Source organism: Megalobrama amblycephala, unplaced genomic scaffold (assembly GCF_018812025.1).
Source record: "Megalobrama amblycephala isolate DHTTF-2021 unplaced genomic scaffold, ASM1881202v1 scaffold331, whole genome shotgun sequence".
NCBI classification, from domain to species: Eukaryota; Metazoa; Chordata; class Actinopteri; order Cypriniformes; family Xenocyprididae; genus Megalobrama; species Megalobrama amblycephala.
The window spans coordinates 104111-129298 of record NW_025953344.1 but is presented as its reverse complement, the minus strand read 5'-3'; the positions used below and the strand labels follow the sequence as shown (position 1 = coordinate 129298).

General features: G+C 34.5%; 1 protein-coding gene across 5 annotated transcripts; it reads right to left on the bottom strand.

The window, feature by feature from the left end:
* Nucleotides 1-675: 675 nt before the first annotated feature.
* si:zfos-741a10.3 (uncharacterized protein LOC796591 homolog) lies at nucleotides 676-25062 on the bottom strand. 5 transcript variants are annotated; one of them, XM_048179739.1, is made up of 5 exons: nucleotides 11122-11265; nucleotides 2310-2642; nucleotides 1967-1993; nucleotides 1260-1361; nucleotides 676-1173 (listed from the first exon to the last, which is right to left on the bottom strand). In XM_048179739.1, exons 1-5 carry the CDS (start codon nucleotides 11162-11164, stop codon nucleotides 1100-1102), a joined length of 579 nt encoding a protein of 192 aa, XP_048035696.1. In that variant the 5' UTR covers nucleotides 11165-11265; the 3' UTR covers nucleotides 676-1099. The 5 variants fall into 5 exon arrangements, with proteins under 5 accessions (XP_048035696.1, XP_048035695.1, XP_048035697.1 ...); XM_048179738.1 differs by lacking the exon at nucleotides 11122-11265 and adding an exon at nucleotides 24519-25062 and having other exon boundaries at nucleotides 681-1173; XM_048179740.1 differs by lacking the exon at nucleotides 11122-11265 and adding an exon at nucleotides 24519-25053 and having other exon boundaries at nucleotides 681-1173; nucleotides 1260-1317.
* Nucleotides 25063-25188: the final 126 nt, after the last annotated feature.

Sequence of the window (25188 nt, the reverse complement as noted above, 5' to 3'; positions counted from 1 at the left end):
AAGTGGTTTGCTGACCATGATATTACTGTGTTTTATTGGCCAGCCAACACGCCTGACCCCTGAATCTATAGGATATTTTCAAGAGAAAGATGAGAAACAGTCGATCCAACAATATACAGATGATCTGAAGGCTCAATAGTGCATCAGCAGTGCCACAGGCTGATCACTTCCATGCCACACTTCACTGATGCTGTCATTTGTGCTAGGAGAAAGTCATTTGCTGTAATATGTGCTGCCGACCAAGTATTGAGTGTACAAATGAACATACTTTAAAGAACTTGAACTTTTCTGTTTTGAAAATCCATTTTTTGATTGATCTTAGGAAATATTCTAATATTTTGAGATACTGGATTTTGGACTTTCATGAGCTGTACGCTCTAATCATCAAAATTTAAAAAAAAAAAAAAAAAAAACCTTTTGAAATGTTTTACTTTACATGTAGGGAATCTAGAATATATAAAAGTTTCATTTTTAAAAATAATTTACAATAAAAAAATGAACATTTTCACAATATTCTAATTATATGACCAGCACCTGTATATATATATATAGTTTTTATATTGCAAACTGTTTAAATTTGATTCATGCACTTTCTGAAATAAAACGAAAATTGACTAGGCTTATATATAAAAAAATATTTTTTTAAAAATCAAACGAGCTTGCATCAAAAACAGTTTTATTTCAAATTATTTATTTTTTGTTCATTTAACTCAGCACCAAGGTAATCATAAAAAATTCAACACAGACTCCATTAACAATTCTTAAAGAACAATGTGTTGAGCAATATTCTATAATGATAAAGATCTTGTGAAGAAAAATACACGAATGTGGCTAAACATGTTAAAAGTCATCTAAAAAAATGCACAAGCAGAAGTTCAAAACCACGGAGAGCAAAAAAAAAAAAAAAAAAACTGAGACACGGATCAAGAGGAACAGTTCAAATGTAAAAGAAGAAAAAAAAATCAACTGAAACCCCCTAAGAGCATATATGATAAATAAATAACTCCAGATGTGTAAAATAAATGTTGGATGGATGTGAAAGTCTTGGCCGTTCTGAAGTGATTTCTCATAGATGTGATGAGATCGGCTGCTGCTCTCCTCAATCTTCTGCTGTGCGTTCATGTCCTTCTCTAAATCTGCTCATTCTCACTTGTTGATCTTCCTGTTTCTTTCCTAAAAGCATCAGATTCTCATCATCATCTTCACACTCTTAATATCTGCATGTCAAATCCATAATGATGATGATAAATGTCTCTGACCTGACGTGTGTCTCATGTAGATGTGAAAACCTCCTAACAGACCCAACAGAAACATCATCTGAAAACACCAGACCAGAACAAACACCAGAGACACTGAACTTTCTGAAAACAACACAGACAGAATCAATCAATCAATCGATGAACGTATATGATATCTATATTTCACATGACAAACACAGCAGAATGCCATCCTTCCACACTACTCATATATTCCTGGAGTATGTAGTGTGTTTACTGTGTGTTACATGAATAAAAACCTTCACAGAGATTCATCTGATTGATTTGCATGAGAGTGAGATCTTTGGAGAACATGAGATTGTAATGAGTCTGATTTCTGTCTGAACTCATCCAGCCATACATAAGACAAATCACACATCCAAGAAATGCAAGCATACTCAAAATGACATTGCACTAAACATGAGTAATTTTAAATTTTGCTTATCCAAAAAACTCACATCTGGCAGGAAATGTTGTCCTAGCATTAACCTTACCTAAAGTTTTCATAACCATACTTCACCACTTCAGTCATTGTCAAGAGCACATTCAAGATCATTAACAGTGGTTCTGTTTGATATCACACAGTCCCCTACCTTGATAGATAAGTTAGGAGTCTCGTTCGGTTTACTTTTAGACCAAAATAATAGATTCAGATTTACCTAAATGCAATAAGTAATTTATTTTCAGAGAGACAGTCTCAAGCTCCTCACCTACTTGTGTTTTGCCAGCGTCCTTCTCTGAAACCAGCAGAGCAGTCATCAGCATATAAAACAAATCACATTCAGAAACGGCTTGCATGTCATTTATGTTTCAGAGAAATAAAAGGAACACTTCCCTGAGGAACTCCATAATTATTTCCTCAGAGAATATACTGTCAATTTCTACCCTTTGAATCCTTCCAGTTAAATTAGAGGCAATGACCATACTTGAATATGTTTCTGAGTCTTTTTATTATTCATCTGTTCCTTGTGTGTAATTAGCATTCATTTGCATGAGAGTGAGATCTTTGGAGAACATGAGATTGTAATGAGTCTGATGAGAGAGTTACTGTACCTTCAACAATCACTTGAAGATCTCTAGATGTTTCTGTGCCGTTTGAGTCTTCAAGATCTAATCTGTAAGTCCCTGAATCTGCTCCGATCACACCGTTTATTATCAGAATCCCATTAATGACTGACACTTCAGATCTGTTATTGAAAAGATCACATTCCTTCTCCCTTATTCTGCCATCCTTAAATCCACAAACTTGATCATCTTGTGTGCTGGTTATTCTCTTTAGTATCTTCCGGTTATCTATACGAGTGTCCAGCATCAGTAGATTGAGTTTGTGTCCCAAAGCTGCGTAACAGGGATCTGACTGATAAAAACTGCAGTTAAACTCCAGACCTGAAGAATAAATCACACACACACACAATCATCAGGATTTTAATATTTCACAAACATTTATACTTTTTTAGAGGATCGAGATGTATTTTTGATCCATTTTCCAAGGCGTTTTAAGTGTTTATAATCTTGTAACTTTAAGATGTACACTAAAATACACTAAAAAATCTCAACTCATTATTATATTTAGTTATATGTACATTTTTGAGTTTTACTTATTCAAGAAGTTGGGATTACAGTTTTTTTTCAGTTGCTAACATACTTTTGTCCAATCTGTAGTCACATTTTCAAAACTCTAAACACATTTAGCAGAACATCCGTCTGTTGTGACCACACCATTAACACAATTCATGTCGTTTTCACACAAAATGCAGTCAATTAACACATTACTTAAATGCTTAAATTTTCTTTTCATGTAAGCTTACCTCACACCAAAATCATGGATCTTTCTCATCTTATTTGCAAATGCTTAAACACAGCAAGTCAGAAATGAAGACCTAATGTTACAATCTTTAAATATAGGATAAAACCTGTACTTTAAAAAAAATATATAAAACAAATACTGAAACAATTGATAAGCATTTTTAATTAGCAGATCAAATTCCAAAATTCCAATCTTAGTTGGAGGAATAGTCAGGTGTTGAATTTATTTTCATTACATGGACACACAGTAAAATAGGACTCTTTGATTTGGATTTGTTCAGTGTGGATGAAGAACAACACAGAGGAGCAGAGAGAAAATAATATCTGGGTGAGGGAGAGGAATAGATGAAGGAGGAGAGGAGAAGTTGGATCAGGACAAGGGAGAAGAAGAGGTAAAGGAGAGTAGGAAGAATGTGTGCTGGACTGTGCATCTCTATGGTTTCCCCCCTTACTCATGTAGAACCTATTAAAGCTTATTTCTGCCATGAATAGAAAATGAAATTTTTTTTCAGTTGCTAACAAGCATTGTTCAATACCGAAACCACATTTTCAAAACTCTTCACACAGTCAGCGAAACAGTCAAACAAAAAAAAAAAAGTCAATGCAGACCAAACTGTGAACCATTTTTCATTGCTTTCAGACAAAATGCATTCAGTGACCACACTTTTCAAAATTCAGGAACTCTTTTCCCATTCGTACTCCACAACATGCAAAATACTATGTATTTTCAGCACATTTTTCTAATGCTAACACACTGCATTCAAAATGATTAGTTTTTTTACAGATGCTAGGACACATTTCTCAATACTTAGGTCACTTTTGCAAAACTCTTCACACAGTGAGCACAACAGAAGTCTATGTGGACTAAACTGAGGATCAGTTATCATTGCTTTGGCACAAAATGCATTCAATGTCTACATCTCTCAAATTTCATGAATTCTTTTCTCACTCAGACACAACAACTGCCAAAACTCTGTGTACGTACAGGCCAATTTGCACATGCTTACATACTGTTTTCAAAACTGTTAAACTTATGTTCAAAACAATAACATAATACAAATCAGAATAAGACAGAAATATGCTGCATTTCTACAGTAATATTGTAATGAAATATATGCTGAATTTGAAAAATCAAATACTATCAAAGCAATTAGATGAAACTGAACACCTACACAAGCATTCGTTTTTCAATTTCATTATCATCCATTCAAAGAGGAAAACTTTGGAATAATTTTGTACTGTTATGTAAACAAGGCTCATGTAACAAACTGCAGTGAATTATAAACAACAGACAGTGTTATTCACTGTATTATGTTTTGTTAAGAAATTTTATAAAAGAAAACGTTGTATAATGATACACGATGGTAGTGTTTTTAGGTCAGTATTTTATGACTGACAAAGTGTGTTTGCTGGGTGAAAACCTTTGCTAGTGTTCTGGAAGAATGAGTTGATTTGAGACATGAATGAAGTGTTTTGGTAGATTTAGTGCATTTTGAATGTGAAATGAACTGCTGTGCCAAGATGAACGTTGGTTAGGAGAACTGTGTGAAGAGTTTTGAAAAAGTGGCCTAAGTATTTAGAAATGTGTCCTAAAAACTGTAAAAACACATTCAAAACAGAATGATGGCAAATTCCAAGCATTTATGCAGTAATTTTTTTCAAATATTCTCAATTTTATAGCCAAAAAAAAACAAAAACAAAAAAAATCATTACAAGCTAATTGCAATTTTAGCTGAAATTCCACCCACTCCAATGCAAGAGAGAGAGCAGACTAGAACCATCACTGTAATTTACTATAATGAACAACTACACGTTGTTACAGTAATTGTTGCACACACAGAAGAGGCAGGGACTTCTGGTGGCACATATATTGTTTTATTGCTGTAAACACACTGTAAACACACATAAGAGATAATAATTAGTTTTCAAATTCATCAAACTAACACATATAACTAACGTATAAACATTTTATGAACACAAACTGTGATGCCACATCACTCATCTTACCTGTAAACACACATAAACAGAGATAAGAATTAGTTATCAGCGACTGCCAGAGTGGCTTCTTCATATATAAATGAAGCTCTATATCCTGCGGCTCACGATCACCCTCTAAGCGTCACCCGCCAGCGTCTACAGGTCTAAGTGATGTTCAAGTTGGCATCCTTGCACAGTACTACATACAAATATATTTTCATATACATTTAACGCAAGAACTATATTTAACAAATGACAACTAATAATATTAATGATAAACAATACATACATGAGTACTTGAGTTCATATCACTACATAATGTGTAGAATGTATTTTATTTATTCTTTTTTTTTTTATCATTGCAGCCCTGTAGTTTTTTCCCTCTTTTTTCACCTTTTTGTTATAATTTTCAAGTACTATATTCATATAAAAAAATGAAATTTTGATTAATTTCTGATTCATTCGTGTTACAAATGCTTTCAATAAAGTGAAATTGTGTTACAGTATTCTATATGAAGAACTGATTCATGTGGAAAATCATTGAAACTTTAAAAAAGTTCATCAATGATGTAATGCTTCCTGTTGATAGTGTTTTTGAATGAAATGTGTGTTTTCTGAATGAGTGTTATGTTGGTCTGAGTGAGTTTTGTAGGAGAGATTTAACTGTTTGGCTAACATTCATGCTGCTAATGCAGACTGTGTGAAGAGTTTTGAAAATGTGCTTTCGGTATTGAACAATGCTTGTTAGTGACTGAAAAAAAACTATAACTGTGTTTTTTTATCTTACAATTCTAATTTTTTTCTCTCAATTCCTATATAACTCACAATTGCAAAAAAAAATAAATAATAGAATTGCATACAATTACCTTTTATACTTTTTCATTCTGTGGCGGAAAAAAGCTGCCACAGGCCATGTATGTTGGATTTGTTGTTGATCAGTGGCAGCAATTTCAAGTTTTCATTTCAGTAAAAGCTTCATGTAAATTAGTGATGGGAAGTTCGGTTCTTTTCCGCGAACCGGTTCTTTCAGACAGTTCGATTCAATAAACCGGTTGAAAAAAACGGTTCACCGGTTCTTTTACGCTCCGACGTAATGACGTCATCCGCGATGACGTCGTCTATTGCGGTCCGGTGTTATGAAATATTCGGTGTCTGAGATTTTCGGTGACACTGGGCGGAGCTTACATGAATATTCACGAGTTTCCTGTTTTGAGTTAAAGCGCCACTGAAAGTGTTAGTGCACGCTCTTCGGCTTACATTAAAGGTAATTAGCCTATGTTTTAGCGTTAAACGAAGTCAAGCTTATATTCTAACTGTTATTGATGCACAAGATTTTATATATAAGCTATTTTGTGTTATGTCTGTCATGTGTTAGCTATGTTTGATATGAACAAAGCCAATGATTCACCAGAGGTGTCGTTAGGATTCGCTAAACGAGCCAATAGCGTTTTAAGTAGCCTGTTTTTGTTGTTTCTGTATTAGCCTACCTTGAGTCTTTTAAGCATATAGTTTTGAAAGTTTGCCAAAATGTATGGTAGCATAATAATATTAATTGTAAACTCCTGTGGTGAATGCAGCAGTGAACTAGTTTGCAGAAGCACTTCTATCTGGGTAGACTTTAATTTCTATATGTAATATGTTTCAAAAATTGCACACATGCAAGAAAACATGTTAATGTACTTTAAATATAGTTTAATGACTATCCAAATAGGCCACGGTGAATTACGCATGTGATAACTAATATAATATCTATAGCCAATATTCTTTCATTCCCAAATATGACTTTTGCCAATAAATATCCCTGTACACCAGACAAAGCAGACACTTTTATTTTTCACTTTGTTTTGAACATGACAGTGTATTAAAAAATTTTAATAATACATGTTTGTTGTAATGTCATTTTATTATATATTTCAGACTGAAGGTGTCAGTAGCAAAGGCTGGTATCACTGGAATCACAAGAGCAGACCAAACCAAAGACCCTGTGTAAAGTGTGTTTAAATACAAGTGTTTTTGCTAATTAAATATGTCATATGTCGTGACTGTGAATAAAATTTCAACACAGAATCAGTTGCTCTTTTTTTATTCAAAATGAAACTACTCTCATTATTTACTTTCATCTTTGATATTACAGATATGCAAATTACTACATGGTCTATTATTTTAGCAGCTAATTTAACATAAATAAAATGTTAATTGTTATGGAAAGCTTGTAGAATAGAACTAATACATTTCATTGTGAATATACTGCAGGTTTGATCATTTAGTTCCATATAGTTTCATATCAACACTGTGTTAAACTGAATCCTGATTCACAATGCTTCATTTTTTTTTTTTTTTTTTTTTTTTTTGTCAATGAAATGCATCATTTTGTGGGAAAAAAAGATTGAGAATGTTTCCTAATAATATGAAAAAATAACACAACTTTAGGATTTAATAAAGTCTCTTTAAAAATATTGACCAACTGAGCAAGCAATTAAAGAAATGACAGAACAATCACAGTGGTATGTATATATGTCTGATTATCCACATAACAATGATATTCCTCACACTTTTGCCAATTGTCTTCTCCATATAGCCTAAACATTTTTAAATAAAACCTGCATTAGTAACTTTTAGTTTTGTAGCTGATCAATTTAACCACTTGTAATTCAATTTTAACATTTTAATTGTTGTGGAAAGCCCATTAAAATAAAACCTTGTGAAAGTGCTGCAGGGAAGCTAATATCACTGTCTCATCATGTTTCTATTACTATAGAGAGCATTGTGTGTTTTGCAGAAAAGGATAAAGAAGGTTTACAATAATTAATGCATGTCAAAAACATAAACGGAACATAAATCTAACTCTCAATGTGTTTTAAAAATAATAATGTCTGGTTAAAGTTATGCAGGCTATCTGAGAAAGCAATATAGGGAATGACACAATCACAACTGAAACTTTTATTATGCAACCACAGATACATTTATACAAGTTATCTTCTCAAACGAACTAAAATAAAATCAAAACAGTTGTAACCTACTAAAACAAACAAACTCGATGTTGGCTCATTTCCTAACGATAGACCACCAGTGGCTGTAATCACTACTAAAGTATATCTCACGACACAATGTAACCTACAAACAATTGAGCATACATAAACAGTTATTAATAAAAAAGAATCATAAATTCATTCTACACAATCAAACACAATCACGTTACAGAAAACAGTTCTGTGATCCAAGGACAATCCACTAACATTTTCAGTGGCGCTTTAACTCAAAACAGGAAACTCGTGAATATTCATGTAAACTCCACCCAGTGTCACCGAAAATCTCAGACACCGAATATTTCATACCACCTGGATGAAAAACAAGTGATTCAAATATATAAAGTTAGTAATCATAACATAAGTCAACTAAAACATTATAATCTGAAGCGTTTCTTACAGTTTAGTTTTGCATCTAAAGCATCCAAACACATATACAGGCAGTGATGGGCAAACAAAGTTTTACAGTTATAAAGTGAATAAATTAGTCTTCATCAGCGCAGAAACCATGATCCTCTTACATTATGATTTATTATAAACTTACGTTTCGCCAGATTGGCCCCTCATTCGAGTCCTCTCATAGCATCAGTTGTCCTAGTTAACCGGTGCTGTGATGTTACTGTTCGGTAGCTTCAGATCACACGCTGAATCACGCATGCGCAGTATCATCAGCTCATCGGTTCTCAAAACGGACACGTCCGAAAGAAGCGGTTCTTCGGTTGTGTACTGATGATCCGAAAACCGTTGCAACCGGTTCTACCCGAGAACGAGATTGAGTTTCGAGAACCGCGAGAGCGATTCAAAAGGAGTCGCTTGTTTACTCTCGCTGTAGTTTTATTACGTCATTTTTTTATCTTTATATCACCTTGTTTAGAAATTAAATAAGCTGTCCATGGATTATTTATGAAACAAATAAATGTTTAGTTTGATAAATCTAATTGTTTCCAATCTTTTAAAAAAAAAAAATAACTTGAAAGCACAACTGCACAACTTTTACTATATTGCTTTTTAATTAACATTAATATAGAAAAATAAATTTGTAGAACTATTTCTGAACATTAGTTTGATCTGTGTGCAAAATGTTATGTTCATGTTGGCATGTATTATGTACAGTATTATTTACAGTATTTTATGCTATTAATCTGCTATGGTGTATTTGGAAAAGCACAATAAACGTTATATTTTCAGTATTTATTATATTATCACACTGTCCGATGACTAAACTTGACTAGTATGCTTTTCGTCAAAAAGTGAGTAACTTTAGTAATTTGTGGATTCGTGTTTGCTAACTTCTTGAACTGGAGATGCGAACTGTTTGGAACGATTCAGACCGTTTTGGTGAACCGGTTCAATCGGTTCACTGAAAAGAACCGGTTAAAAAGAACGATTCGTTCGCGAACCGGACATCACTAATGTAAATCTTTCACTACAACGATTCCACTACCACTGTTCCATATATGCAGAATATGTGGTCTGCGTAGGGCACTAGCTACCAAGGGGACACCATCCAACCCTCTATGAGGGCAACATCAACACCACACACCCAACCCCAGAAAGAGATTTCAACCAAGGGGACACTGAAGTCCTGCATATATGGGGACTCATCTGACCAGTGGCTGCCCTGAGCAATTCTGTTACTTTCTTCTTCTTTTTCTACTGCACACTCTGTAATGTAATGACTCATTCACGTTTAGATAGTTGATATGTTGCCAAGAATGCACACACTCAACCAAAAAAATGAAGAAAGGCTTACATGTGAGCATTCTACTTTTACTGCAGTAAAAGGAAACTGAATTTTAAAAAACTATGGATTTCATGTTTTCTCCAGGTGGAACTGAAACATGAAGTAATGCAGTTTTCATAATGCCATCAACTGTTAGTCATTGTGCTTTGATTGACTATATGTTCATATTGGATAGAAAACTAGTGCTATGTTTTGACAGAACAACTCTATTTTGAATCAGGTTTGCTGTGTTTTGACAGAGTTAGTATGTGTTGAAAAAGGTTTTTAGCATTTTGAAATGTAGAGTTTGTGTTTATTTGACAAAATATGGTTTTGGGCAGAAAATTAACTATTTGGCTAATTGTGTGATGTATGTGTGCTGCTGTGTTATTGGTAATGCTTGATAGCAATTGAAAAAAAAACTAATTGTTTTCATTAAAGGTCCCGTTTTTCGTGTTTTTTTGAAGCTTTGATTGTGTTTATAGTGTGCAATATAACGTGTTCATGTTTCGCGTGTAAAAAAAAAAAACAGTATTTTTCACATAATTTACTTATCTGTATACCGCTGTTTCCACTGTCATAAAAACGGGCTGATGACTTCCTTGTTCTATGAAGTCCCTCCTTCAGAAATACGTAACGAGTTCTGATTGTGCCAGCGGTTCCTGTGTTGTGATTCGACAGCAGCTTAGCGAACCTTGCCCGGAAAGGTCACGCCTCTTACCATAACGTGGAGATGCACGCGCTCAGTGTTATTGTAAACATGTCTTTAATTTTACCCTATCAATTTGAGCCGGAATCAGACCCGGTGATTGGACTGCGGGATGAAAATAACAGCGTTTCGACGACATGGCGACAAACACACTCTACAAACGCAACTCTTGTGTATTCCTGTGGGCGGAGGTTAGTCAAAAACTGTTTTAGTGACGTCATTAAAGAAGGAAGTAGAGGGATGTAGTCCAAACTGGCCGTTCGGTGTAGGGGACTTCTGTTAAATAAAATATCTCGCTTGGCATTGAACTTTGAGCTTTAACATTTTACAGATTTTATTTATACTCTAACAACAACATTACACACTAACTAAAGTTTGAAACATGGGATCACGAAGAATGGGACCTTTAAAATTCATTGGACAAATCAATTGGATAAACACAGTAAATTTAGTTTAGTTTGTTAAAAAAAATTACAATGTTGATGTGTGCAAAGATATGAACTTAAAGAAAACGGAGAACATTGGGGAAAGAGAGATGAACAGAGTGGGTAGACAGAGAGAGAGAGAGAAAGCAGCAGAACACTATCCCATCATTAGATGAGTTTGATCTGAAAGTCGACTCACATGCAGCAGTTTTCAGCAGCATCAGTCCAAAGATGAGCTTCATTTCTCTAGAGTCCAGAAGAGCCCAATAATCCAGCAGAAGAGAGAAGATGCTGCTTCAGTCACACAATCAAGATCTGCTGACACTCATCTGTGCTCACCATATATTCACACTACTGAGAGAAGAGGAAGTTGACATCATTTACTGGAGAGGTTTGAGGTTGAACGTCTTGCACAAGAACACAAAAATAATGATGGGAAGTTTCCATTGACTAATGCTTCTGCAATTTTTATAAAGATATTACAGTCTTCAATTGTTTACATGCAATTTTGAAAACCAGTTTTTTTTTTCAAAATATAATCACAATTATCCAAACACCACACTCAATTTGCATAATTCCTAGATTGTTTGCAAAATGACACACTTCAGTCAAAACATATACACATTTGTGAAAATGCTATTAGTTTTCATTTAACAAACACAGTCCTCAATGATCAGACACTATTGCAGCCAGTTTCACACTGCTGTGATAAACACATTTGTAAAAAAAACTAATTTTAGGAAATAGCATGTGCTAGATTTTTGTTATGTAAGGGATAATTTAGATAAAAAATAAAAAAATAAAAAAATAATAGTGACAAACCCACAACATTCTTCATGATTAGTTTGAGATATAGGGAGAATGTACACAAATAGGCCTACTATAAACTTACCAAGCACTGCTCAACACTGATGCTGCAGACTGAATATTTCAAGTATTTATTTCAATACTTACAGTAATCAATCAACAATGAAATCAATGAAACTAAAAATCTGTAGACAAATAAAAATTACTGCATGAAGTACATACACTTTGACTCTGAAAAAGAAAAAAAAAACTACTGTAAAAGCAACAAGAATATCTATTCATCTCTTCGTCTGGCTGGATCAGGCCATAAGATTTCATCCACATCACAGGCTATGTCTTCATTGGCAAGAATCGCCTCGTGTGATGAATCCACCCCTGCACAGAAGCTGCTTCGATATGATCACAGGCCTGCTCCATGGCCTGAATGAGGGGCAAACGGTCATAGGGCCGCAGGTTGTATACCTTCCACCGCCATGCTGAAAAAAACTCTATTGGATTCAGGAATGGGGAGTATGGGGGAAGGTATAAGACTTCAAATTCAGGGTGCTCATGGAACCAATTCTGGACCAGAGCAGCCCGATGGAATGAGACATTGTCCCAAACGACAATGTACTGCATCTGGTCCACTTGGTTTAATGCTGTGACAGATGAATAATACATACCTCCACATACTCATTGCGCAGATGTTTCACTCTCTCTGAATTTCTGTCAAATCGTACCCGATACAGTTGCTTCATGCATTTTTTTTTTCCTTGAGGATTTGACCTAATGTTGACAGAGAGTCTTGTTGGATGTTATTGAAAATATGGTCATTGATGATATTGGCTTGGATTTCTTGCAGTCTGATGCAATTATTGGTCAAAACCATGTTCACAATGGCGGCCTCTTGTGCACGAGTGAACATAGGGCCCCTTCCACCTTGGTGTCCTCGACCCTCAATCCGATGTAAAAAAATAAAAAAATAAAAAAAAAATAAAAAATAATTATATATATATATATATATATATATATATATATATATATATATAAAAATACACATGCAGCCTACTGGCAAATGTCACAGTAAACAATATTGATGATAAGTACAGCAAGCTTCAATGTACTGTGTGGTTAGCTTACCTGTTTTCTCGATGAAATGTCCGAATTACTGACGCAACAGTATTTCTGCTGAGATTTGGTTGAACTCTTTGTCCAGCTTCCATCAGTGTCAGTCCATGGTTGATAACATGGTCAATAAGTGTTGCACGGATTTATTGAGTCAAATTTGGTCCTTGTCTTCTTTGTTCAGGCTCTATCAACTCTTCAAGTCCTTCTCTACCTCTTCCTCTACCTCCTTCATCTCCTCTTTGAGCTCCCCCTTTCATTCTCACTCTTCTTCTTCTTCTTCTAGCTCCTTCCATTTTTGTTGAAGACAGGTGAACTCACCTGCTGCCTTTTATAGCACACCTGAGTGCTGCGTTTTCAAATTAGCACATGTGTGATTATCCAGTTCGTTCATTAGTGTGGTCATTGGCAATCCGGGGCTTTGTAATGACAAGGAAGTAACCTCACAATCCTTATCTGTGTCTAAGGTGTGAAAATGTGTGTAGAGTTTTACAAATCACTGTGTGTAATGTTTTGCAAAAAGGGTGAAGCAGACATTGTGTGTAATGTTGTGCAAATCTGTGGAGGTGTTTTGCTCATTGGAGTAGAATTTTGCAAATTTTGTGGAAAATTTTATTTTAGTGTGTAAACAATCGTAAAAAACTGTATTATGTTGTGACACTGTCACATAAGACACGTGTTTTATCCGCTCAGTATATATAACATGATGGTTTTATGTATATTTGAGTTTTAATTGGGTTACATGTTTATTCCTCTTACGTACTTTAATGTGTGTATGTCTTTAAATGTGTATGGGTCTGCCTGTCATGTGACTGATCACATGACGGGAACCAGGAAGTAAAACAGTATAAAGGAGGCAGCATGACGAACAATCGCCCTCTCATAGAGTACCCCAGTGATGACGTGTTTTTGTAGGCCAACCCGGTGCACGGGTTCCCTCGGTTGAAAGCCTATGCATTTTTTCCATGCTCTGTGTTTAACAAAGGGTTATGACACTTACATGTTTTGTCTATCAAGATAATCTTTACAAGTTAACACAACATTTATACATTTTTGAAGCCTAAATAAAGTGGTCAGATATAAAAGGCTAACAGTAGGCTATAAACGGGCTACAGCACACCATAGTCGCGGATCAACGTCGTCACCACCAAGCGTCCTCAAACTTTATTTAGAAAACAACTTTATTTAAAAACATGCTCACTGATTATGATCTGCGCTGTTATTAATACTTATCCACTTTTTCAAGAGAAATGCTGTCCAAATGTCCCGTTTTTAATGATGACGTCTAAAGTCCCCGCCAAAGGAAGTAGTCCATTTTAGCAATTTGTTAGCAACCGCCATTTTAAACACACAATAAAGGATTTAAAAATTACAAGTGGGTTATAACTGGTGTGTTTTATGTCATAGATCAAAACGTGAAAGTATTTAGAGGCTTTGTTAACCACAGACCTTATTTCAGGCGATTTAGCAAAAACCCATTCAAAAAACCCATAGACTTGACGGCGTTGGAACCGGAAGTCCTAAAATGCTAACTCGCTTCCGGGTTTTGCCTACAAAAATGCGTCATCCCTGAGGCACTCTATTACGAACATTATCACGTGTTGCTGGATTGGGGAGTTGTTTTTAAAGACTTACCTTTCCAGCACTTCACACCATCTTCACTTGGATTAACACTTCCGTGGACTTTGTAAATACACCGGTGGACACTTTCACATTGGGACTTTATCAGCACACTAGGATTCTGTTTTAGGGTATGGTACTTTGGACTGTATGCTTTTAACAGACTGAGTTTTCCTTGTTTTATCGGGTTGTTTTAAGTTCCATGTGATTATTGTAAATACACCTTATTTATTCATTTCTGTGGTCAGTCTCATCTTTTTAAACATTCGTAACCTCTCACACAGTATAATCTGACCCCAATTTTAATCAATGTAAAATCGACCTATTGGGCCGATCGTTACAATGTTAATTAGCTGTTTTCATCCCCCTGGTTGCTTTTGTAACTGCAGCATCACTGAGGATCGACCGCAATTAAAATAACTTTGAGTAGAAACCATTGCTGACAAATAAACCATTTACTAAATAAAACATTTGTCATGATTTGTCAGTGGATGAAGTACAAATCAAGTATTTAGTAAAAGTACAGATACATATAATACAATTTTTTTTTTTATTAAATTATAATATAAAATTATAATATATTATGTTTCTAGTTTGTTTAAGTTGGGTTGGAGCTAAACTTTGCAGGACAGTGGCCCTCAGGAGCAGGATTGGACACCCCTGTGTCAAATAAACTTCATAAAAATAAACTCAGTAATACAGTATTTCACAATTGCTAAAACACTAAACCCCATTCTCTGAACCCAATGCTCAGTGGCCTAAACCCATTTGTCGAATCAGTCACTTTGTAGGCAAAACCTTAAACAAGTTCAGGTAGTTAAGACACTGTTTGCAAATCTCATCCACTCTTTTTGCAAAACTCTAAACACATTCTTACTCACTAAAACACATTTTGCACTTTGTTGCAAAATGGTGAATACATGTGGCAAAAGTTAAACACAACTACAACACAGTTGTCATCCTTTAAACACAATGACTCAAAATTATTCACACTTATTTCTAATGATGTGATCAAATCAACTGTATAAAATATAGGTCAGTTCAGAGTGCACAGGTGACACAGGTGCTGAATGATGATACCAACAATAGATGGAAACAATCTGAAAAGTAGAGGAAGATGAGTATGTGTAAGAGGATGATGAGGAGAAAGAGCAAGGGGTGTGGAGACAAGGCTGTCAAGGCTGGATCCACCACAGGTTTGTCCCTTTGCCTGGCAAGAGACGATATTGCCTGTGATGTGGAAAATGTCCTCAACAATATTCAATAAAATTCAACAATATTATTGATCTGACAGTACTGACATTATAGGATGAGAACTGAACTAAGCTAGCTTAGATGATGACATCACTGTTTTCTGCAGAACTGATTTATAGAGGAAAATAATTACAGTAATTTACATAATAATTGATGGTCTTTACAATGTAAGTGAATCAACACTGAACTGACTTCAGCTGAACAATGACACTATTTTCTTTTAGAGCTGTACAGCCAAAATGAACCCTCTTTGCATTACTGATCATCATGTACCTGTTATCACTGTAAAGCTGCTTTGACTATACTATACTATACTAGACTAGACTAGACTAGACTAGTATCTGTGTAGTATAAATTGCAATTGAAATAAAGGTGACTTGACTTGATTTAGGCCGGAGCCAACATGAAGACGTGACGCTGAAGCAGAATGAATCTCTCACTGACTCTGAACTTTGTTTGTGTGTGTGTGTGTGTGTGTGTGTGTGTGTGTGTGTGTGTGTACTGTATCATGCTTTTCATTTAGAGTTTTCTTTGACCTTTTAGTCATTTGCATTTAGACTGCTGTATGTTTGCAGTATGTAAGTACTGTATATACAGACATTCAATACTATATAATATTGAATATAATACTGTACTTGCAGTACATACAGTATACTTTAAATTCACATTACTTGTGATTTCTATACATTTTATGTAATGGCAAAATGTGTTTACTGTGTTACAATATACTTTTTTTTCTGTAACCTCATGTTCTGGATGTTGTGTTTTCCATTTTTTAATGTAGTGTCTAATGAATGATCTGTATGTGTTTATATTTTGCTTAATGTGTGAATGATCTGAAAGCTTTGTTTGATTTTGCCATAAGAGTCAGAAGTTTTGTGAAATTAGTTTGAAGATTGGATTTGTGTTTAATGTTTTGAGAAAATGAGTGATGGTTTCAAGAAATGTGTTTTAGCAATTGTGAAATACTGTAATATAAGTCTGTAATGTAACGTTTAAATGTCAAAGATGAGAAACTTTCCTGGTTACTAGCGACATCTGCAGGAGGAAACAAGAGTTACAGCTGGACTCATTTACTAAAGTTAATTTGATAATTTACTATTTAAATTAGTTTTTTATATTGAAAAATTCCAAATATGTTTAAATATGATTAATGTGTGCTTTCTGTGAATTAAAATAATTTTTTTTACTATATTAATTTAAACAGCCTAAAAAAAATCAAACTAGCTTACAGATTTTGATTGCAAAAACAGTTTAATCATTTTAATTAATTTAATTTAACTCAATACCAAGTTCATTTTAATGTCATTTATATTGTAAACTTGTTTAAATTTAATTCTTGTGTGCTTTCTGAAATAAAAAAGTTGACTATGCCTATATTATATAAACTTAAGATTTGATGAGTTGCGTCTTTTGACTGCAAAAACAGTTTAAATTCAAGTCATTTTATTTTCATTGAACTCAAGTTAGTTAGTTCATGTTAACAAAAGTAGCTAAGAACGAACAATATTTCTACAGCAATTATTAATATGTTAAATTCAACATTTACTAATACATTATTAAAATCATGTTTTTATTTGTTAACATTAGTTAATGCACTGTGAACTAACATGAACAAACAACAAACAACTTTATTTTTATTAACAAACGTTAACAAAGATTAATAAATAATGTATCAAATGTGTTACTCATTGTTAGTTCATGTTAGTTAATACATTAAGGTTAACAAATGAAACCTTATTGTAAAGTGTTACTAATAAACACACACACACACACACACACACACATACACACCTCACCATGAATTAAAATATTACACAAACATTCATAGTAGTTTATAGGATCATTAAAATAGATTATCTTTTTCAAAAACTTGCACTTTGAAACCCACAGATATGTGGTAAATCTGGCCCTGCATGAAACATTTCTGAGTGATTGAAAGCATGAAAGCATTGAGTTAAAAAGTACAACCACCTAATTACTGCAGTTTTTAAAAACATTTTTTCCTGATAAACAACCTTCATTTGTACCGAATCTCTGTCATTACTCGAGTTCACCACACGAGGTCTCCATCAGCACACTTCAGTCTGTTGCCATAGTAACAGCAGCTTTCAGGGTCCAGTCTTTGTGCATGTCATCTCTGCTGTCTCCTATTTTGAAACTTTTGTAACATTTGTAACATTTGACTGAAAGCCCTTTCAACTGGCATGTTAGATTTAACATGTTACATGTAAATAATTGCTGTTCTATAATGTCACAGCTTTAATGAGCTCTTAACAGTGTAGTTACGAGTCAGTTGATCAAATCTACCAGCAGACACTAAAACACAACTAGGTGATCTTCTGCTTCAGCTCTTGTTATGATCGTTCATCCTTGTTGTTCAGCGGTCAGTAAATCCTCAAAGTTTCTCTCACTGAAACACATGAAACACACAGCGCTTCAGAACTGACACCGGATCAGTTTCTGCTTCTTGTAATGTTTTGTTGTTCACTGGGTGGAGACAAAGTGAAGGAAACAGAAGAACAAGAGTGCAGGAAACACGTGTGTTTATTTTAATTGCATTGAATTGAAAAGATAAATATAAAGAACAAACGATTATTTATTTAGCACAAGTCATTATTTGTTCACAGCAGTCGGTGTTTGTCCGGTTATATTTCTGTTCTGGTTGCATCAGACACTCCCTTTAGTCTTTTCTCCTCCCACACAGGAAAGAAATACACAATAACCTCAGCGTTGCATCATAAGCAGCTCAAACCGGGGCGTTGTGTTTTCATGACACATTCAGACTCACAGTCTGTGGGTTTTGAAGCGGTTTCTCATTAGCGTGTGTGAACCTCAGAGTAAACACAGTCCTCCTTCGTCTGACGCGGCTGTTGAACGCTTGAGTTGGTGAACGTCACTTCTCCGTAATGAACCTCTTCCTCCTTCTTCTTCTTCTTCTTGTTCTTCTTCTTGTTCTGAGAGTCGATCGTGGCATATTCATCTGCAGACACAGACGACAGATAATGAACAGATGAGATTATAAACAAGATTTCTGTTGCATTAATGTTGATAGTAAATGATGAAGTACCAAAGACAGCGTCACCTACAAACATGGTTAAAAATTACATTTTTACCTAAAGTGGAGATTAAATGTGACCAATAATGCTCCTTTCAGAAGATGTAATATAAGTCTCTGGTGTCTCCAGAATGTGTGTGTGAAGTTTCAGCTCAAAATCCCCCACAGATCATTTATTATAGCTTATCAAATTTGGGTGTGAGCAAAAACACGCCGTTTTTGTGTGTGTCCCTTTAAATGCAAATGAGCTGCTGCTCCAGAAGAGGGCGGAGCTTTAACAGCTCAACAACAACAAAGCTGGAGAATCTCACGCAGCCAAAATGAGGATTGTCAGTAACGGTGTTCAGCCTTACATTGTTCAAACCGGAGTCGACACTGATGGAGAGACTATCATGAACAAAAATCACAATCAAGTGGACAGTAGACATTTGCCCAGTCCAAGGATAGAAATGAATGCAGTTGCATATCATAGTAACATTTTAAATATAAAACAGAGATACATGACATAGTAAAAGTAGCAACAGAAAAAAAGGATTGTGGCAATGATTAGTTGATGCAACATAAATACACAGACAAAAAAAATCTCTAATCTCTAAGACAAAATCTCTTCCTATAATATTATAATAAGATCCGCTTCCTACATCACAAGGGGAGCGGCTCTTTGTGTCACATGCTTGAAGAGAAAAGCTTACCAAAACAAAGGTACTGGGTTTTTGCAGTGTACATGGAGACAAAAACAGTGTTTTCAAAAACTTGCACTTTGAAATCTGTTTTCAAAAGTTTGTTTTTAGGCCGTTGCCATGTAAAAATCGGCCAAAACACATAAAAAGTTTTTAGATGAAAAAACACGTTTTTAGTTGAAAACGGTGTCGTGTAAACGGCCCCTTAGGTTCATTGTGTTCTGGTTCTGTTTTCCGTCTTCTCGTTTAGCCTGTGTTCCTGATCATTATTAGTCTGTCTGGTAGTTAATTAGTTCCTTTACTTGTTCTGTTTTACCTTGATTATGGTATTTAAGCCCTCGTTTCCTTTGTTTCGTTGTCCATTATTGTTTATGGTAAAGTGGTTGTGTTATTCTTGAGTTGTCTCTTACCGGTGATCTAGTGGATTTATTATTAAAGACTGTTTAGTTTGTACTTCTCATTTTTGTTTGATCATTACAGCCATCCAATGACATTTATAGTGTATTTCATTTCTTTTATACTATTTGTTTTATTTACATAATTATTTATACTGTATTTCATTTACTTTTACTCTTGATTTTATTTATTTATTCTCACACAGACACTGAGACTCATCGTGACTTTATTGTGTACTCTTTATCTCATTTTCGTGACTCAGTGTCAGGACTGTGTGACACATGGTGTTACAACAGCAACACAGAAAAAACTTTCGCCTTCCTTTTTAGACTTGCTGTTGGTCAATTTTCTGCTGATCTTTGGGTGACACAAGGGCAGGGTGTTTTTACTAAAGCCACAGATGCTTTTTTATCACGTTGCATTTCACTTTACAGTTTCATGCCATTTTCGGCTCTATAATGTTGCAAATCAGATCAAGACTAACCTTTATCATATATGATAATAAAAAGGCCATGAATCTCCATAAACCTGTGAAATCCTACCATTTTTTTAGTTGATATAAACATGACAGTCACTGATCTTTCCTATAGTAAAGCATTTGCATCTCTGATTTGATTGACTGACACTGTTTATCCTATAACAACGAGGGCAAGATTTGCATTTTCACATTATTAACCATTACACATTATATTCAGTTCCTGAAACTGTGTGTTTATTTATCTATATTCAGTCCAGACGCTCTGAGCTTCATTAAACCCTGATGAAGTGAATCTCACCTGGTTTCTTCTGTTCTTCCTCTCTGTTCTTCTGATTGACGTGTTCATTCACAGGCTCTGGACCGTCTGAAACTGGACCTGCTGAGAAAACACTGACATTAAGCATCTTTAAAAACATAAAATAATGATTTATGATCTACCAGTCATTAAAAGATAATCAATAAATTGCCTCCAAACTGTTTCTGCTTTCATCTGTTTTCTATTAAAATACTTGTAAGATGTTATATTTGGTGTTTTTCTTTCATAAATGTAAATATCTGTCATTATTTACTCTATGTATGGATTTGGATCAACATAAGAGTGAATAGATAATGACAGATGTTTGGGTGAACGAATCCCAACAGTTTGTGTATGAACTGCAGATTAATTAGCATTATATTTATATATACTCATAAATCCGATGCTTTAATCTAAACTCACTTACAGACGAGGACAAAACAAGTGAATAAAGTGATATAGATGATAATACAGCAGCACTGCAATAATATTTTTGAATGTTTTATGAACTCAAGACTGACTTGGAGTCGCTTTGATCTGATTCTTCTTCTTGTAAAAGTAATATGCCGTGATGACCAGAGCTACGAGAATTACAGCAAGACATCCGAGAACGATCGGAGTGTTGGAAGGAGCTATGGAAGGAAAAACACAGGATGAGGTTATTAAGAGTTAAACACTGAAGCGCCTCATTCATTCATAACAATGGTAACAATAATAGAAACCGCAGCAACTCAATTAAACAATTGCTATATTAAAAATGAAAAACTGTTGTTAACACATATTGATCAAACAATTATCTGAATATACTGCCGTCCTCTAAGGTGGTTACAGCTCTAATTATAGTATGAGTTTCTTTATGAAGACATGTAGATGTTTCTGTGCAATCTTAAATTACTAATATATATTATGTCCCAGAATCTGATCACAGTTTTTATTATTTTCATTGATTTGCATGAGAGTGAGATCTTTGGAGAACATGAGATTGTAATGAGTCTGATGAGAGAGTTACTGTACCTTCAACAATCACTTGAAGATCTGCAGATGTTTCTCTGCCGTCTGAGTCTTCGAGTATCAATCTGTAAGTCCCTGAATCTGCTCTGATCACACCGTTTATTATCAGAATCCCATTAATGACTGACACTTCAGATCTCTTATTATAAAGATCACATTCACTCCTCTTTATTGTGCCTTTTTTTATTTTACAAACTGGATCATCTTCTATGCTGCTTATTTTCTTTTTTATCGTTAGGTTATATTTACTAGTGTCCGCCATCTGCAGATTGAGTTTGTCTCCTAAAGCTGCATGACAGGGATTTGACTGATTAAAAATGCAGTTAACGTCCAGACCTGAAGAACAAAACACACACACACACACACACACACACACACACACACACAGAGAGAGAGAAAGAGAGAGGTTAATTTGTCAACTGGGTGTTTATTCTAGTTTGTAAAATTCTGTAAAATAAGTTTTAAATTTTACATTTTTAAATGTTGGACATTCAAATGAATGCAAAAATTATGGTACAATAAGCACTAGTGACTCTTTCAGTATAAATTAAAATCAGAAAAACAGTGATTTTAATAAAATGAAACTTCTACAGTATAAATGTGAATAAACAGACATTTGATCTGATCTCACTGAAACATTTGAACTCTAATCAATCTCAGACATCAGCACATGATCAGCCCTTTAGTCTGATTTAAAATTTTACTCACATATTAATATTCCAATTAAAAAAACAGACAAGACAGAAAAAAATGTGCATACTTATATGCTATATAGTATAAATAGTGTGATTAGTGTGTTTACACTGAAAATGCCAAAAAGAAAAAGTGCACTTATGCACTAATTTAACTGAAAGAATTAAGTGTGAAATGTCGGACACTTCATGCACTCAACTGTCTAAGCTTTAGAGTTTTTTTCATCTGCTTACACACAAAATTCGTACTTTTCACACAATTTCTGAAGCCCAACACTCAAACACCAGAATCACACACCAAATCTGCAAAACCATACACTGATCCTCGGCCTTCGACTTTTTGCAAAACACAATTCTCTATTTAACACACAGGAAGTAAATTGATTTCCTTTTTCAAACACAACAAGTGTTTCTGCCCAACTACCCATGCTTGATGTATTTCTTTTCTTTCGTACTGTATTCACAACCACAGATACTACAGTAAAAAATAAATAGTTTGGTTTAAATCTTGCTTTCATGTTTACTGTGAATTTTTCAACATCTCTCAGCCAATTACCTTCATTCTTGAACAGAAATGTGGTGCTCATGAAAGAAGAGCTTTAGGCTTTGAATAACTTTTTGTAGGCTATATGATATATCCAAAACTAGAATATTATGGCAAAGGTCTTTGCAACGTAATACAAATGTTCACTTTTGAGATGTGTTTGTGATATTTTGAATGCAGTGCTTCATTTTGCAAGAGATGTGAGACATTTTGCATTTTGTGTGTGCAATTTACAGATTTGTGTGCAAAGTTTTGGAAACAAAAAGAGGCAAAGTTTTGAAAACGTGTAAAAACAGTTGAAAAAAAAAAAAGTTATGTAAAGTTAAAGGTCCTCTAAGCGATGTCACGCGTTTTTAGGCCAAAACATTTTTTACATCTCCTCACTATCCGCTAGCTACCTGTCCCCTGAACACACTGTAAAAAAAAAAAAAAAAAACGCGGTCTCTGTAGTCGCCACAAGCTCCGAAAACGGCAATAAAAACAAACTGGTGCAGCCTGGACCACAAAACATAATAAACATGCTCCAGCCAATAACCGACAAGAATGATTTTAAATGCGCATTCATGACTGTTTCATGAAGCACGGAGGGGAGGAGGAGGAGGAGGAGGGAGGGTCTAGCTAGCTTCTGTTTTGTTTGACAACACTTCGAACGTCAACAGGAAGTTACTCCGCTCAGGATCGCTTAGAGCACCTTTAAAGTTAAATATTCTTTATGGAACCATCGATGCCAATAAACAACCTTTATTTTTAAGAGTGTATATATGTACTCTATATGTGTATAAATGTTATGTTGAGAACTGTCCAAATGTTAAAAACTGATCACTGAAAGGTTCTTTGGGGAGATGTACCATTTGGGACACAACTACAATTACCAGAACACTAAAAAATAAAATAGCTTTTGAAAAATGTAATTTTACAACACAAAGATTTATTTGTCAGCTCTGCGTGTTTCTTCAGCAATGGGCACCTTCATTTTTTTTTTTTTTTTTTTTTTTTTTTTTAATAAACGGTCTTAAATTAAAAATGTTCACACTCTCTCTCTATTTAATTTGTCTACCAAAAGTCCAACAGTCAACATACATGAATCACAGAAGAATTCTATCATTTTTGTATTTTTTTCATGAACCCTTCATGAACATTTCCACCACATTTCACTCTTGGGTTAGATCATGATAGCTTTTAAAAGTAATAACTATCACTTCCACAAACAATTAACTACAATATTAAACTGACACTTACTACTAAAACAATCGTATTTATCTTCTTATCTGCTTAATTCCTAATCTAGCCTAACAAACCTGGCAATGTATATACTATAAACATGGTTGTCTCTGTGATGAATTGCTTCTAATGTTCCTCATTTGTAAGTCGCTTGGGGATAAAAGCATCTGATAAATTATTATATGCAAATGTAAATGTATATCATTCATTTTCATGATATACATGATATATTTGAAAATCAAAAGTATACAGCAAGGGTAAATAAATAAAATCTAAATAATAAAACACAATTTATCTAAATCTAAAAATAAATCAATGATAAGTGCAAGATAAACGATTCCATGACAGCTGTAATGTGACCTTCATATAAGTTCAAGTCCTAGGCCATAGAAGTGAGAATAGAATTGCCGTAGAATTGATCTGAAAGTCGACTCACATGCAGCAGTGTTCAGCAGCATCAGTCCAAAGATGAGCTTCATTTCTCCAGAAGAGCCCAATAATCCAGCAGAAGAGAGAAGATTCTGCTTCAGCTCGTGGCTTCTGTCCGTCTGTGTTCATGCAGCTCGACTGACACATCAGGAAATTATCTGACTTTTACACAGAAAGAAGAAAGAGGAAGTTTCCTCATTTCAAGGAGAGACAGACGCTGTCGGTCAGCAGTTTCCACACTTTTCAGCAATAAAGACTAAAATAAGAATAAACAAGCAGCTCTAAGTTACATGTTTATCATCTAAAATTTACAAATGTACTTAGAGTTTAAAGATTATTCTTAGTCTAAATCAAATAAACGTTCATCTGTTCTTATCTGCTAAATCATTTGGAGGTTATGATTTCAGAAAATACAAACTATTTCTGCCAGCATAAAAGCAGAAGCACAGAGCAGAAGAAAGTCACCAACCACAAAACATCATCTACAAAAACATGCATGTTACCAGCGTACAGTCAAAACCACAGAGTAAAATAGACTGAAGAATATTAATTGCATACAAATAAAAATGGCACTTTTCCACCCGCATCTCAAGCACAAACGCTCCATTTTGGTTGCAGTTACAGCAGAAATGTTATAGATATAGCCTAACACCTACCTGAGTAATATTAGATTTTTA

Coding starts and splice junctions, on each gene's coding strand:
- si:zfos-741a10.3 (XM_048179736.1), bottom strand. CDS start 24,561: ATGAAGCTCATCTTTGGACTGATGCTGCTGAACACTGCTGCAT. Junction 21,962..24,518: donor GCTGCTGAACACTGCTGCAT/GTGAGTCGACTT, acceptor TTTGTTCTTCAG/GTCTGGACGTTAACTGCATT. Junction 20,699..21,135: donor TCAGATCAAAGCGACTCCAA/GTCAGTCTTGAG, acceptor GTGTTTTCTCAG/CAGGTCCAGTTTCAGACGGT.